This window comes from Protopterus annectens, chromosome 5.part1 (assembly GCF_019279795.1).
Source record: "Protopterus annectens isolate FY-2018-M chromosome 5.part1, PAN1.0, whole genome shotgun sequence".
NCBI lineage: Eukaryota > Metazoa > Chordata > Ceratodontiformes > Protopteridae > Protopterus > Protopterus annectens.
This window is the reverse complement of record NC_056736.1, coordinates 91,928,249-91,944,749: the sequence shown is the minus strand read 5'-3', so window position 1 is coordinate 91,944,749 and position 16,501 is coordinate 91,928,249. Positions and strand designations below refer to the sequence as shown.

Below are 16,501 nucleotides of genomic sequence, written 5' to 3'. Positions count from 1 at the left end.
CACTCTGAGATGGTCTTTCTCACAGGCTAGGTGCTGTGGTACAGGCTCGGACACAGGCATTAGATGTTTTCGATTCCACCTCAACTCTACTCTTTGATTCCACAGTGTACGATCTTGGCTCTTGGGCATACACTTTTCATGACTCCAATCCAATCCAATCATAACCTTTGCACGTTTGCATTCTCGCTGTCTTGCCATTACGTAATGGAATGAGCAGTTTGCCGGACTTGTATTAAGACTTCTGGTTTAGGCACTTCTTTAACAGATGGGCTTTCACTGATCTGTTTTTCTTAACACTTGGAACCAGTAAACTACTCCTGACTGGTAATGGGGTTTTGGTTTGTCTCAACAGAAGTCTCTGGGCAGGTGAACCAAGATGTTTATCACAATGAATATTTCTGAGATTCAACAGATTCAGGAAAACATCACATTCTTAGAAGTATATACCAAACAGTAGGAGGCATAGCACTGGCTCTTGAGATAGCCCTGCTGTTGACCGGTCTGCTGGTTGATGTGCAGTCACCCACTCTGATAGTGTGCAACAAATGGGTTTACGTTCAGTTTGCTAAGTTTATCGGTAATGCATGAGTGCATGATTGTGTCAAAATTCTTTGCCAAGTCGAGTTATGCTGTGTGCACAGATTTGCCCTCATCAATGGCCCTGATCACATTTTCGAAGAAATCTACCAGGTTTTACAGGCAGGATCTGCCCTTGATGAAGCTGAACTGGGTTGGATCCAGGGTTTGGAGGTCGCCTATGTCTTTATTATATGAAGTCCATGATGATACGTTCCATGGCTGTACAGATAAGGCGGATACTTCAAAAGTCTTTAAGATTTTGATATTGTATTAGTCTCGCAGTCAGTTTTATATATAACGGCATCTGCAAATAATGCTAGTTTGTTAATGGCCTTAGTCGTTATACCCCTGTATAAGAAACTCCTTTTTTCTACTAATGATTTAATGTATAGGGCAAATCTTAACCTGTAGATGGGGCATCCCAGGCTGGTACCCCTTTTAAGTGTAAAACCATTTGACATCTTTCCGTCTTATCATGCTATGCGTATGGCACGGTGTGTGAGTCTTGTGGTACCTGTTCTTATTTCTTGCATGTTTTGACCTCTCGTGTTATGTGTGTGTAGTATCTTCTGCTGTACCCCAGTGTGTAAATAGTGATTGATTTTCTGCCTTATTATTGAGACCCCTCTGTAAACTAATTTGCAGCATTGGTACATACATTGTTCAACAGTACAGCTAGTAAAATATTGTGTGTAGAGCATCTGTTTTTGTCTTATGTTGTGTGAATAGTGTTTGTTTTTGTTTTTTTGCTTCATTATTGGCAGGTTTCTAGACCCATTTGCAGTACCAGTTCATACCCTATTAGGCTTCTCAACTGATTTACCTTGTTTCTGTCCCTGTAGCACACACATTTTTATTACTATATTTCAGTTGGGAACCTTCCCCATCTTCTTTTGCTATGGTTGTTATAGTACCCATTTGTACTGCACTCCTCTTTCATCACATATCCTGATATTGTGAGACCACAGTCTGCCCTTGTCTGTGGCTAGCCTACTGTTGGGTACCTTCAGTCAGTGCGTTCACTGGCAAGCCATTGTTGCTGCCTAAACACCAAGTCTACTTCTGAGAAGTATAGCTGTTTAAATTGGAGACAAATCTCTCATGTCACTCAGTTGTCCGAGCTCATCATACCTTTGCATTACCACAGTATAACATTAGCACTACACTCATATCTATTTTAGTTAATAATTAAATCAGTTTCTTAGCCTGCTAGGCACACACCAAGGCACTTAAACCGCAGGAGTGTACACGCACCCTTCTTGTACACTTCACTTCCAGTTGCTACTGCAAGCAAGGGTCACCTAAGCTGTATTCCTAAGTTCTTCAGGCTGCTTGAGCTTGCTACTGCACATGATGATGTACTGTAGTCTGGTGTATTTAAGTTCCACTCACTAAGATGAACAGTTATAGTGATGGTAAGATGTCTCAAGTGCTAGAATGCGTGATATTACCAGGGGCTTTTTGATCCCTTCATCTCAAAGATGCATATAGCCCGGTCATTTCTCAGGTTGGTGTGAATGACCTTAGAATAAGAGAGATGTGGCTGAGCTTTCAAAACTTGTTCTTAATGCTGTAAAGAAATCGGTTTTGTTGTTTTGCAATTACCACAGGTGATGCTGCAGTAAAAGCAGAAATAACTGACTTCAGCAATTGGCTCAGTAACTGGTGTCATTCTCGTGGTATCCTGTGTTGAACGGAGATGTTAGACAGTCATGCCTTCTTTGCTGAGATGGGCCTTCATCTTTATCCTTGGGGCTTCTGCATATTGGTAAAGATATTCTCTACCACTGCTGCGGCTGTTTTAGGTAGAGTCTGTCTGCCTGCCAACTTAAGAAGTCCCATCATATCAGAGTGGTATGCTCATTGCTAGAATTTTGAATAAGAGAAATGCCAGCTGTAAGCCTTTCTTAACCCCTGAAAACCTATGCATACATATAATTACACTTGGAATGTATGCATAACTGAACTTAAACAAAAGAGCTATCCAAGAGGTCTTAACAGACCAGTGACTGCTTGGGAAATTTATTCAAAATTATTTTTGGCCCCACAACAATCTAGGACTTAGGCCTGTTCTAGAACAAAACAAGGCCAGAAAGTCTGCATGCAAAATGCAGAAAAGTTCCAAGTCTTCCATTAAAGGATGTGCCTGATGCAGCTTTATTTAGTTCTTCTTTTTTTGTCAAGCAAGGTATACTGAGCTAAATTGATCCTTTTGTCCTCTTGGTTCATTTACAGTGAATCATTAAGTACCTATCACTTTGTGTTTTTTGTGGAAATACTGCTTCTGTTATTAACTTTAAGCTGGTGAAGATATCCCCCCCATATAAATTTAATGTAAACTCATTTTGAGAGCTCATTGAATGGGACCTTGAATAGGACCAAGAGTATAAGCTTCTGACACCCTGTGATACTTTAAACTGCACTGTTCACTTTGTTATGCAAGTATTACCAGCACATACTTGAAGTTGTCCATAACCTCCTTGACATACACAGTACCAAATGATAAAGTTTTAATGAAAGTAGTGTACAGTTTTTGCATTCTGTTTTGTTAGCACATACTTGAAGTTGTCCATAACCTCCTTGACATACACAGTACCAAATGATAAAGTTTTAATGAAAGTAGTGTACAGTTTTTGCATTCTGTTTTGTTAAGTGTGGTCCCCTGAAAATTTTCTTGGGAGTTTCATGATGTAATGGCAAAGATTGTAAAGACTGAGACCACATTGCCTCACTACCCAAGTTAACGAATAGGCTGCATCATGTCTGCACTAAATGCAGCAGTAGGAGTTTTACTTCTTGGAAAGAGATGGTTAACAAGGTCTTGGTAGATAAAACACTTTGCATCGACTTATGACATATGTGAGGATGTAGTAGTGAAACCACAGTGTAAGATAGAAGCTGTTCTTCTAAAGACGTTATTTGTGTTTGCCCCAAATGCTCTGCTAATGTATGTAAATAATTAAATGAAGCCTACAATGACGATTAAACTTTATTTGCAAAAAAAAAAATCAAAAAATCACTTTTTAACATGAGTAATGACACTCTTGTGATGTGTATTTGTTTTAAAAAGATTGTTGAGAACGTAATGTACTACTTCTGAATCTTAATAAATGTTCGTGGTCTGCAGCACACTAGTAAGACCTTGGTTTTAGGAGCAGGGAAATAAAATTGCACGATTTTGCAGAGCTGGTTTTGCTTTCAGAAAACTGTACATGTATACTTTTATTTTGGTGTGTCTTGCAGATCACTTAAAGATGGGCATCTAGTGGCATGTTTTATAACTTAAAAGCTTCTGATTTCAGGTATCCATTTAAGATTAAAGATGTGGTTTAAGATTGTTTTTCATTCCCTTTCAGACTGAAAACTTGGAAAGCATTCCTGTGGTGCCAGATATAAAGTTACATAGCAATCCTTCTGCATTCAATGTGTATTGCAGTGTGCGGCACAGTGTACTGGAATGGCAGCGGAAAGAGGCTTCTCTGGCCTTGGCATCCAGAAGTTCTGTGCAAAGTGGAGATTCTGAGAGTGATGAGGAAGAAGAATCCAGAGAACCACCTGTCAAACTTCCAAAAGTAAGCATAAGTAGTAATAATTTTATGCTGTGTGAAGGCTGCATAAATGGAGTTGTAATTGCAAACTCCTTTAGCTTTATAAACATTGTCAGTGCTTGGCTAGAGTATCTTTGTGTGTAACTATACCAAGTGTCAATGAAGCTGTAATGAACTCCCACAACTTATGATTTAAAGTAGCCTTTTGGTACATTTATAAAGCAGGTTAACCGAATGGAATTGACTGTGTAAGCAGCCTTTAACTCTTACTGAAATAGTAATCCTGTAATGAATAACATGTCTGCTTAATAAATTTTGTACACACAAGGATGGACTGGCATCCCTCTTGTGAGAGTTTCTTGCTTTACACTCCTTGCTAGCCTAGGTTAGTTGTCTACTTGGTACTTTAAGGTGGGTAAAGTGGGTAATGAAACTGGATTGCTGTGTGCTTTTAGGGGGTTACTTTTATAAATCCCACATGCTTTAAAATCTTATGCCTAATGTGCATCATTATCTATCTCTCATTTGCTTCAGCCCATCATATAACATTAGCACATTATTCTTTGCACAGTTTATGATTTATGATGATTTTTCAAAACACTGAGCAGCCTGCCTGTCCCTGTAGGAGTGGTTGCTGCCTAGAAACTGTAGATGTTCGTGTTTCACTGTTGCAGTCATTACTCTTGGGTTGTCCTGCTGGCAGGCTACCCGCAGTCGGCCTGAGTTCCAAAGTCTAGGTCCGGCATCAGTTGCTGTCGCCTCTTCCCTGACGTCAGTGCGCCAGGGGTATAAAAGATGCAGCCAACGCCATTTTCTTCAGTCTTTCTTGCCGCGCGGTGCCCGAAGCAAAAGCAGTTCTCAAGTACCGGTCGGCCGACTCCTGAGATTTTCAAAGCTGACTTTCAGAACCAAAGTCTTCATTAAAGCTAAGTACCCCGTTGGGGAAACTTTTTTCTTGCTCCACACCGATGTCAGAAAAAGTTCACAATTGTATTTCTTGTGGGAAGCAAATACCTCATAAGGATTTTCACTCTTACTATATTCCTTGCCTAGGCCCTGATCACAACGTTGCTAGCTGTCGGTTTTGCGCTAGATTCAACCAACGCACTATCAAGCGTCGGTTCGATTTTGCATTTCATTACTTTGGCTGAAGATTTAATTATATAATGCCAGCAGAACAGCCGACAACCGGAGTTTACAAAAAACGCAAGGACAAGGATAGGCATCCGAGGTCCAAAACCGACGACTAAGCCTCTTCTAGGCTAGTCGCTGGTTCTCGGGCACTTTCGCAGCCCCTGGCGCCTGCTACCTCAGAGCCACAGGCCGCTTCCGACTCCCACGTGGAGCTGACTGGACCTCTGAAAATTCAAGGTATTGCACACTCGGAAATCAATCCCTCAGATGGGTCCGGAGCTGCTGAGCAGGCATCGGCTTCTGAGGGTGTCTTCAGACCTACACAACTATATATTAAGCCATCCTCAGCTTCAAAGACTAAAGCAGACTTCCATGCCTAAAAAAACAGATGCTCAAAATGACCGAAGACCTAATTACTTTGATCAGGGGCTCCCATCCCCCTCCTGATAAGAGGCCTAGGCAAGAGACAGAGTATTACTCTTCTGATCAGGTATCCATTTCCTCTGATTCCTCTTCTAAACAGGATTTTTCCATGCTTCCCTATGAGGATTCTGATGCTGAAGAATCCATTCCTTCAGCCTCTCCTCCTGAGGACTATTCTTTTGGGGAAACACTGCATACTATGAGGGAGCATTTCCACTGGGAGAGCCAAGATTATTCTGAGTCTAAGAAAAGGCTCAGAGATTTCCTGCTACTTCCTCAACATAGACCCCTTGCCATTCCTCCTGTTTTAGACATTGTAGATGTATTTTCAAAGTCCGGATTATCCCCTGACTCTTTACCCCCTGCACCTGCTAAGCCAGACAGATACTACAGGGTCCCGGATTCTCATAAATTCCTATATAAAAACCCCGCTGCTGTCCCAGAAACTATATCTTAGGGTCCCAAGGGGGTTAAGGCTGCTACTGCGAAAAACCTTGTCCCCTCTGATAGGGATTCTAGGGCTCTAGACAGATTGGGGGGGGGGGAGTATACACTTCTGCCACCCTGGCTGTAAGAGATTTAAATTGTCAATTTCATATTCTTAAATATCAGCAATATTTACTGTCACTACTTAAACAGAAAATGTTGACAAATACTGAATGTTCTGAGAACAAGGAATTGCAGGATTTATTGCATGCAACTGAACAAGTGGGAAAGCATACTTTGCAATGTGGTTATGATTCACTGGAGGCCTCTTGCAGGGCCGCTGTTACAGGCTCTGTTATTAGAAGGCATGCTTTGTTAAAGGAACAAAATCTGCCTTATGTTAAAGCAAAATTATTAGATGCACCATTACAGCATGATACTTTGTTTGGTACTAAAGCAGAAGAGGTGTTGAAAAAAATGGAGGATAAAGCAAAATCCATGCAGACAGTCAAGGATTTCTTACAGGTACAACCACCTAACTTGATCTCAAGGTAGAGGTAGAGGCAGGCGTCCCCTAGATCTCAGCCCCAGGGCTAAGACACTGGAGAACCAATGGGGAAGGCACCCTCCAACCCTTCCCAATCTAAAGGAAAACCCATGACAAAGTCTCCTAGACTTTTCCTTCCACCCCCAAAAACAGTCTCTTTTTGCCCCTAGGGGCAAAACTTCAACTGGTTTCTCAAGCAGTTGTTTTTAATGACCCAGTGGTTCTGGGTTACAATTTCCACCCTTACCCCTTCCAACCATTTCCATCCTAGACCTGAAGCACCACATTGCCACACACAGCAAACCAGTTCCACACAACCATTACAAACATGAGGTCCAGACCTGCACACAATCAGCAAACACCACAACAAGAGATTTTACTCCAGATTTTTTCTAGTGCCCAGGAAAGACAAAACCAAAAGACAAACCTGGGGACCAGGTCCTGCCCTAGAAATATCTAAATATTTCTGGAACAATTCCAAAATTCAAATTCTTCTACTCTTCAGCTAATACTGCTGGGGATGGAGGGCGAGCTTTTGGACCTAAAAAGGCTACTGCCCATGACTGCCAGAGAGGGCATTTATTAACTGTTGGACCAGACACATTTCCTTGGTGCCCAATGCAATTTATTAATCTTGCAATTTTTGGTTTGTCTACTGCACCCAGGGTCTTTACAAAAATGCCTGGCACCAGTAATTGGCGCTTTGCAGACAAAACAAAAAAATTGCTTTGCAGATGACGACTGCCTAATTCAACAAAGCAGAGAGAACAAAGACCTACTACCTAAAGCACTGCAAATTTGTTAAAAGCTGGCCTAGGCTACAGTAATGTACAAAAAAAAAAAAAAGAATGGTGTCTACGAAATAGTGGGATAACTATAATAGCCCTGAGATAACAAAAAGAGGCGAAACAGATGACTTATCTAGATGAACAAACAACTAAACTACTACATAACTTCTTAAAATTGATTACAAATCTGCAAGGAAAATCCTGCAGGTACTTGGAACCTATGGCATCCTGCATTCTCCTGCATTCTTATTCTCCCATAGGCATATGCCGAGACATAGATGAGATACAATGGTATCTGAAAAGTGTTTTTTACAGCACCTATACAGAACAGCCTGAGACAAGCATTGCTTCTTCCCCTGCTTTCAACAGGAGAATTTCCCTGCGCCCACAAAGTCTCCACAACAAGGGGGGGTCTGCCATTCCAGACCAACACTGCCACAGACACTGACAACACATACATCAGGATTGATACCTGGGGGCCCATATGGCAGGAATGGGGGGCAGGGCACATGGCCTGCAAACCAGATACATCTTCACATCAATCAAAAAGAATGCTAGCTGTTCCAATGCCCCCTGTTGCTCATGAAGGACCTCATCCAGTTCAGGACACACTAACTAAGAGAGACAACACACGTCGTGTAGTACATAGAAGCAAGCAGTAGGGTACACTCACCTACCCAGAGCTGACACCCACATGGGGAGCAGACACACAATTGGCTTACAGCCTGCAGCAGCCAGCATTCCCAGACTGCCAGGAAAATAAAATGGCAGACAAACAAACAGAAAAAAAATGATCCTCAATGAATGGACGAGTGGAAACAAGTCTTCAGGATGATAGGGAGGAAATGGGGGATGACTGTGATAATGACATTGCCCTCCCCACAACTGTCACAATTGCAGATTTTTTGCACAAGGACTTTTTTACCACAGCAAGCATGGTGGCAAGGATGCCCTATCATTCTGCTGGAAAAAAATCTAACAGTATATTTCCCCCCCCTCCTACCTCTCCCAGTCCTCCTTCCCTAAAGAGAAGACAAAAAAAAAAATTCTGATGATTGCAGACTGGCACACGCCAGCACTGGTACCCAATCCTGAAGAGCTTGTCTCAAGGTCCAGCATGGATATTGCCTCAAACCTATGCTAACCCAGCAAAACAATCAGATCCTGCACAGCCAACTCAGGACCTTAAATCTGGCAGCATGGCGGATAATGTAGCCATAATGAACACTCCCCTTTCAAAAGCAGTTATGGATGTTATCTTGGAGGCCTGGAGGCCCAGTACCAGAAAGTCTTGTGCAGAAAAATGGAAGAGATTCTGTGCTTGGAACCAGGAACAAGACATTGACACATCTGTACCAAGCATTCCTCAGATTTTACAATACCTGACTGAGATGCTGAACAAAGGCCTTTCATTCTCATCAATTAAGATTCATGCCTCTGCCATTTCTGCCCATTACAATATGGAACCACCTATCTTTTCTTACCCTTTAATAAGGCAGTACCTCAGAGGGGCCAAAAACATAAGGCCCCCAAGGAGAGCACCAATTCCGGCCTGGGACCTCAATTCTGTTTTGGAAAAACTCACACTGCCTCCTTTTGAGCCAGCATCAACAGCGGATATTAAATTCTTATCCTGGAAAACAGCTCTGCTCCTAGCCATTACCTCTGCAAGACAGGTCTCGGAGTTACAAGCACTCATGGCTGTGGAACCTTTCATCATTTTTCATCCAGACAGGGTTTCTCTGAGGACAAAACCCTACATTTATGCTTAAGGTGGTCCAGTGTGGCCTTCATTCAAAGCATTCACTTGCCTACCTTTTATCCAGATCCACAGAACAAGGGGGAGAAAATTCGGCATTCCTTGGATATGCACAGGCAGTTACGCTTCTACTTGGACAGAACTAAAGCTTTCAGAAAGACTGAGCAACTTGTAGTGTCATATGCTGCAGGATCACAAGGAAAGGCCATCTCAAAACAGACTATTTCTAAATGGATAGGCCACTGCATCCGTTTCTGCTATTCTCAACATGGCAAATCAGTGCCTAAGGGCATTAGGCCTCATTCCACCAGAGCAGCAGCCACTTCAGCAGCCTTTCTCAGGGGAGTACCAACCAAAGAAATCTTAGAGGCTGCAACTTGGAGTTCAGTGCACACCTTTGCAAAGCACTACCACTTGCCTCTCTACTCTTAAGTCCAGAGCAGGCTTCGCCACTGCAGTTCTGCAGGGTCTCATAGCTTCCCCTAATCCTATTTAGCCCAGCCACCCTTCCTCAGCTTTGGGATTCAACCCCAAGAGTAATGACTGCAACAGTAAAACACTATGAACATAGTACAGTTGTGTACCTACCATAAATGTAGATGTTTGAGTGTATTCACTGTTGCATTCCAGGTTACCCACCCACCATCCCCCTTCTCTTTGCTGGGCCTTATCTGCACTTCTCTATCCTATACAACCTTTTTGGTGTATTTGCTTGTAGACGAAGGAAACGTTATTTTTGTGTATGCATTTCTTTTTGATATATATATATTTTTCAGCCTACCTATTTGGGGCACCTGGCATCTGGGGCAAGGAAAAACTGAAGAATATGGCGTTGGCTGCATCTTTTATACCCCTAGTGCACTGACGTCAGGGAAGAGGCGATAGCAACCGATGCCGGACCTAGACTTTGGAACTCAGGCCGACTGCGGGTAGCCTGCCAGCAGGATAACTCAAGAGTAATGACTGCAACAGTGAATACACTTAACATCTACATTTATGGTAGGTACACAACTGTACTTTTTATTGGCCATTTTGGGTCAATTCCAAACTCCTTGATCTCTCTCTCTTAAAACCCTGCAGCCACCTGGTTTTGGCATCTTACCAGGCTTGATAGTTGTTGCTGAAGCACCTACCAAAAGGAGAAAACGCTGAGAAGAAAGGAACCACTTTTGAGATTTTAAGTATTTTCTTCTGATTTATTTCTTGGAAAAACTGCATTTGCCGCCTACTTTTCAGCGTTTTCTTGCTTGCAAAAGTTGATATCTGTGTTAGAAACAGTATTTAGATCATACCTAGAGCCTGTTTATTGCATTTTTTGTGTTGCACTTAATTTAAAATCGTTTTTTCTTAAAATTGCATTTTACCTGCCTCTGACCTAGCACACACGTGTTGGGGTCATTTATTGCACTGTTCTGACTAGTTTGCTACTTGTGTCTCTGCTATCCTTAAACAAAAAAAACTAAAACATCTTGCTATTTTCCCACTTTCTATAATTTAAAAAAAGTTCAGTTACAGAGTTGCTGTTCTGAACTGTTTGTAAGTTTCTTGGAGGCCAGTGCTTACTTGGGCTAAAGGGAAGCCTCTGTGTTCACCAGTGGCAGTGGTTAACTCTGAGCAGCCTGCCTGTCCCTGTAGGAGTGGTTACTGCCTAGAAACTGTAGTTTTATTGGCCATTTTGGGTCAATTCCAAACTCCTTGATCTCTCTGTCTTAAAACCCTGCATCTCTCTTCTTGCGCTGTCTTGCACACAGAGCAGCGTTGGTTAGCTGGGGTATACTATTCCTGGCTCCACAAAGTCTGCACTGCAAATTTTCCCTTAGAACTAGGCAAGCCTCAGCTCAAGTGCTTCAGATCAGATTATTGCAGCACTTGCATAACCCAAATCAGCACTTGTCCAGATCTCCTAGACAGCATTATTATTTTCCAAATCTCCTAGACAGCACTATTATAATACAGCATAAGATCCTCGACTGTCCGCAAGACAAGTGAAACTCACTCTTCCAAGCATGTCCAGAGGTCAGCTTCAGGTTCATAGGTTCATAGGTTTATACTAGGCTATCTGCCCTAAGGCATTTATAAGCCTAGCCCAAATTATTGTGGCTTACGCCACCCCTTATATGAAAAAATACTGTGCCCATTAGTTTGTTGTGCCTCTGTCCAGCAGTGACCCAGAGATGATTCCCGGGGTAAACCTACGATCTCCCATCCACAGGTCCAGATTTCTCTTGAACAGAGTCAGCGAGGTGCTCTGCCTCACATGGACCGGGATTTTATTCCACAGCATAGGGAGTCTCTGAGTGATAAATCTATCCCTCCAGCACGTCCTATTTATATCCGTGCTAAGGTTTAAGTCGCTTGCTCTAGTGGTTTTGGTGGATTTGGATTTTTTGAGGTGGAGCATGTCCATTAATTACGGGTTGGACATGGCCTTGTATGTCAGGCACATGTCACCTCTGAGCAGACGGTATGCGACTGAATAGAGCTGGAGTTTCTTCAATCTGGCAGCATATGACAGATTTTGGAGTCCCTTTATCCTTTTGGTGAGGAACTTTTGGGGTCTCTCCAATTGCTGCAGATGTCGGGTGAGATACATCCCGAATGGGGCATTGTACTCGATCATTGGTCTGATAAGTGAAGAGTACAGGGAGCAATGACCTCACTAGATCTGGATGTGAATCCCTTCATGATCAGGTGGGCAATGTAGAAGGTCTTTCTAACCACTTTAGCAATGTGAGTGTCAAAAGAAAGGCCACTGTCAACCTGGGTCCCCAGGTCCCTGATAACCTCTTCTGTGCTTAGTGGATTGCCACCTATATGGTAGCTTGGGGTTACCTTGTTTTTCCCGAAGGGTATGACTATACATTTTTGGCGTTTAACTTCAGGCCATGGCTCTGGCACCAGCTATCTGTTTCCGTGAGTCCCTTCTGAAGGATATCCGTGTCCGATGCACTTTCCACTATGGCCAGTTTGCAGTCATCTGCAAACTTTGTCAGCCAAAGTCCTCCCATGTTGGCCTGTACTTCTGAGAAGTAGATGCCAAACAATAGGGGCCAAGGACCGAGCCCTGTGGGACACCACTTGTGACCGGCTTGGAGTCTGACACAGCGCCAGCAACTCTAACCCTGTGGGTTCTGTCCTTAAGCCAGTTTGCAACCCATCTTGTGACATATGGGTTTACATTTAAGCTGGTAAGTTTTTCTACAATACCCGAGTGGGGTATTGTGTCAAGCCTTGCAAGGTCAAGGTAGGCTGTATGGACTGCCTTTCCTCATCAATGGCCTTGGTGACTATTTCGAAGAAGTCGACCAAGTTCAAAAGGCATGATCTTCCCTTGACAAAGCCAAACTGGGTCGGGTCCAATGTCTGCAAGTCCCCTATATCTTTGTTTATGAGCTCCATTATGATCCTCTCCATAGCTTTGCAGACTAGACTTGTTAAGCTTATGGGGCGGTAATTACCAGGGTCCGTGAGGCCACCTTTGTGGAGTGGGACCACAGTTGCCGTACGCCACTCCTTGGGCACGTATCCTGTGGTAAGGCTGAGATTAAACAGCTGCCTTATGTGTGGGTTTAATTCCTCATTTAGCTCGTGTAGCACACAGCCGGGGACACCATCCGGTCCCATTGATGCTGTGTTTTTAGCTTTAGAGAGAGCAGCTTTCACCTGCGCATTTGAGATGTCCGGGAGGCTACACTCGGCTGGGATAGTTATCTCTCCTTTAGGGGAGAGGGGGTGAAGTTTGCACTGAACCTGTCTGCCAGTATGTTGGCAATGTCTGTGGGTTCAGTGATTTTTGTATCATTTTGGACTAATTCTGAGCATATCTGTGAGTTTCCACCCAGGTTCCTAACATAGCTGAAAAAGGCCTTATGATTGTCCTTTGAATCCATGGCAATTTTTCTCTCAAAATTGGCCTTAGTTGATTTTATGAGTGCTCGTATTTTTTTACTAATAATGATCAGGGGTGACTTCCCTTTTATGGATTTTAAGGTGTACTCTCCAGTTCATCTGGTGGAATTGGGCATCCTGAGGCAATGTCACAACTGCCTCATGTATACAGACAGCCCTCTCCTCTTACCGCTAGACACTAATACTTGTGAGAGATGCAAATACACAGCCAGACTGGAGGCTAAGCGCTCTCAACCCATGACTGTAACAGACAGTCAAGAGGAGGAGACACACTAGCATCACACCACCAGTCACACATGGATCTACAAAACAAGCACCGGCAAAACATACACATAAATACACAAAAACATATATTTGGAGGCAGTAGGTACCAATCTGAAAAAGAAACAGTGCCCTCCAAAGCAGACAAGCAAGCAACCTGCACCTCCAAACACAAGCCAGAAAACACATAATTCACCTCAGCAGTGTGCCTCACGACAGTCCCTAAGGCAAAACACCATACCCAACATGCTAGTGATAAGAGACTCTATAGTAAGGCACACAGATGTTCCACTCACCAGGCTGAACAAGGAGAAGGTTACGGTCAGCTGCCTCTTGGGTGCTAGGATCCGCCACATAACACAGGCACTTAGGTCACTCCAGAACAAGTGCAGTTATGGCGCTGTCATTGTACATGTTGATGTGAATGATCTAAGACGTACCTCCCTGGACTACATGAAAAGAGACATTGAGGAGCTCTCTAATCATGTAGCCCAAGCTGGTATGACCCTGACCTTGAGTAGCATACTACCTTCACCTAGAATGATACCACAATACAAAGACAAAATGATAAATTTCAACAATTGACTAAGCTTCTGGTGTCATTCTAAGGGGATCCAGTGTCTGTCTGCCTGGGATGACATGATAGACAAGCCTCGCTGTTTCGCCAGAGATGGTTTGCACCTGTCACCCCTAGGCTTTTGAATACTGGCCAAGGCTCTTGCCGTCCCCATAGTGCCTTTTTTAGGCAAGGCTCAAAGGACAAACCAACCACCGTAACCAGCACAGGTAACCAAAAACTAAGGGTAATGCTACTCAACGCCAGAAGTCTCAACCTCAAAATGCACGCACTCGAGGCACTCCTCAGTATGGAGAATATCGATGTTTGTGCAGCAACGGAAACCTGGTTCAAGGCTCCAGAGAGTACCCCAGCACTACCGGGTTACAATTCATATCATACCTTCCGGCCTCAGTTACCAGATCACAGTACAAAGGGCGGAGGTGTATCCATATTCATCAAGGATACCCACATCTCCAGGTTAGTGGTACAGCATGATGCCCCAGAGATCACCCATGCGCAACTATCAGCAGGCAAAACCATATTTCAAGTCGTAGCCTGTTGTAGATCGCCCACCATATCCCACGATACTCGCTCAGCATTCTTTGAGGCATTGGAAAATATAAAGGTCCTACCCAACACCATAATTTTGGGTGATTTCAACTACCCTGGTATAGACTGGGCGAACTACCAAAGTTCTAACTCCTATGCCCAGCGGTTCATAGAATTTATAAATTCAAATGCCTGTGAACAACTGGTATGTTCTCCCACTAGAGGGGACAACATATTGGATTTAGTCATCACAAATATGGGCGCCCATTGTACCACACCCGTTGTCACTTCTTCTCTGGTCAGATCAGACCACAGACTGATAACCGTGGACGTCCTCACCCCTCCACCTCCCCCAGTCAAAGAAACCATCGTAAAAAACCTTTTCAAAGCAAACTTCAAACTACTTGCGTCAGAAGTGGAAAGCTTCACTATTCCCTTGCAGAAGGATAATGATATCCAGGATGCAGAATCCTACACCAAGGCACTTTATATACATCTTCAGGATTGCATGGACCGTGCTATCCCAAATAAAACCAAGACTCCTTCCTCCAGCAAGAAGAAACCAGTCTGGGGCACCCCGGCCATAAGCAAACTATACAATAAAAGGAGGAGACTTATACAAAAAAAGGCCAAATCTCAAGTAGAAAAATCATCCCTGATCAGCATTAGTAAGAAATTGAGGGCCCTCATCAAGTCAACTAAAGCCAATTTCGAAAAGAAGGTTGCCAAGGATAGCCATAAGGCCTTCTGTGGTTACGTCAAAAACCTAAATGGCAACGCTCAGGTCTGTTCTGAGCTAGTACAAAATGGAACAAAATACACTGACCCCACTGACATTGCCAACATCTTGGCTGATAGGTTCAGTGCAGATCCCCCCCACCACCACCTACAGGGCCTATTACTATTCCAGGGGATTGTGTAACTCCAATTATTACTGATACGTTGGTTAATAAGGCTCTATCTAAAGCTAAAAACACTGCCTCCATGAGACCAGATGGTGTCCCAGGCTGTGTCATACGCGAGCTCCAAAATGAATTAACCCTGCATCTGAATACCCTGTTCAGTCTCAGCCTCTCGAAAGGATATGTGCCCATAGAATGGTGCACAGCAACGGTGGTTCCGCTGCACAAGGGTGGGCCCACAACCGACCCTGGGAACTACCGACCAATAAGCCTGACCAATCTGATCTGTTAGGCAGTGGAGCAAATCATTATGGAACTCATAAGGGGAGAGATTGGGAACCTCCAAACACTTGACCCCACACAGTTCGGCTTCTTCAAGGGCAGATCATGCCTTCTGAACCTGGTGGACTTCTTTGAGACACTTACTCAGGCTATAGATAAGGGAAAGGAGGTACACACGGCTTACCTTGACCTTGCTAAAGCATTTGACACCATTCCCCATTCGGGTATTATTGATAAACTCACAAACCTGGGCATAAACCCTTATGTCACAAGATGGCTCGCAAACTGGCTCTCAAACAGATCCCACAAAGTAAGAGTAGCGGGATCTATGTCTGAATCCAGACCAGTAACGAGTAGTGTGCCTCAGAGCTCTGTCCTGGGGCCCCTCCTGTTTGGCATATACTTCTCAGAAGTACAGGCAAGCCTTAATGAGACTGATGCATGGTGTCAAAGCCATGGTCTCAAGCTAAATGCTAAAAAATGCGTCGTAATCCCGTTTGGAAAACAGAGTACCCGTGAACTAACACATAGGAGGTAACCCCCTGAAATCTGAAGAATTAATAAGGGATCTAGGGACCCAAGTAGATAGTCCGCTTTCCTTTGATAACCATATTGCCAAGGTGGTTAGAAAATCCTTCTGTGTGACCCATCTGATCACGAAAGGGTTCGCATCAAGATCTAAGGATGTAGTGGTACCCCTCTACTCTTCCCTCATCAGACCCATTATTGAGTACAATGCACCAATTGGAATGTACCTGGCTAGGCATCTCCAGCAGCTGGAGAGACCACAGAGGTACCTCACTAAGAGGATTACTGGCCTCAAACAGTTGCCTTA

General features: G+C 43.6%; 1 protein-coding gene across 1 annotated transcript in view; it reads left to right on the top strand.

Moving 5' to 3' along the window:
- MYCBP2 (MYC binding protein 2) overlaps window positions 1-16,501 on the top strand; it is a gene marked incomplete in the record, with an annotated part of 5,088,083 nt that overhangs the window by 178,760 nt on the left and 4,892,822 nt on the right. Inside the window, 1 exon segment of the mRNA XM_044072904.1 lies at window positions 3,936-4,151. Coding sequence (XP_043928839.1) covers window positions 3,936-4,151 — 216 coding nt within the window.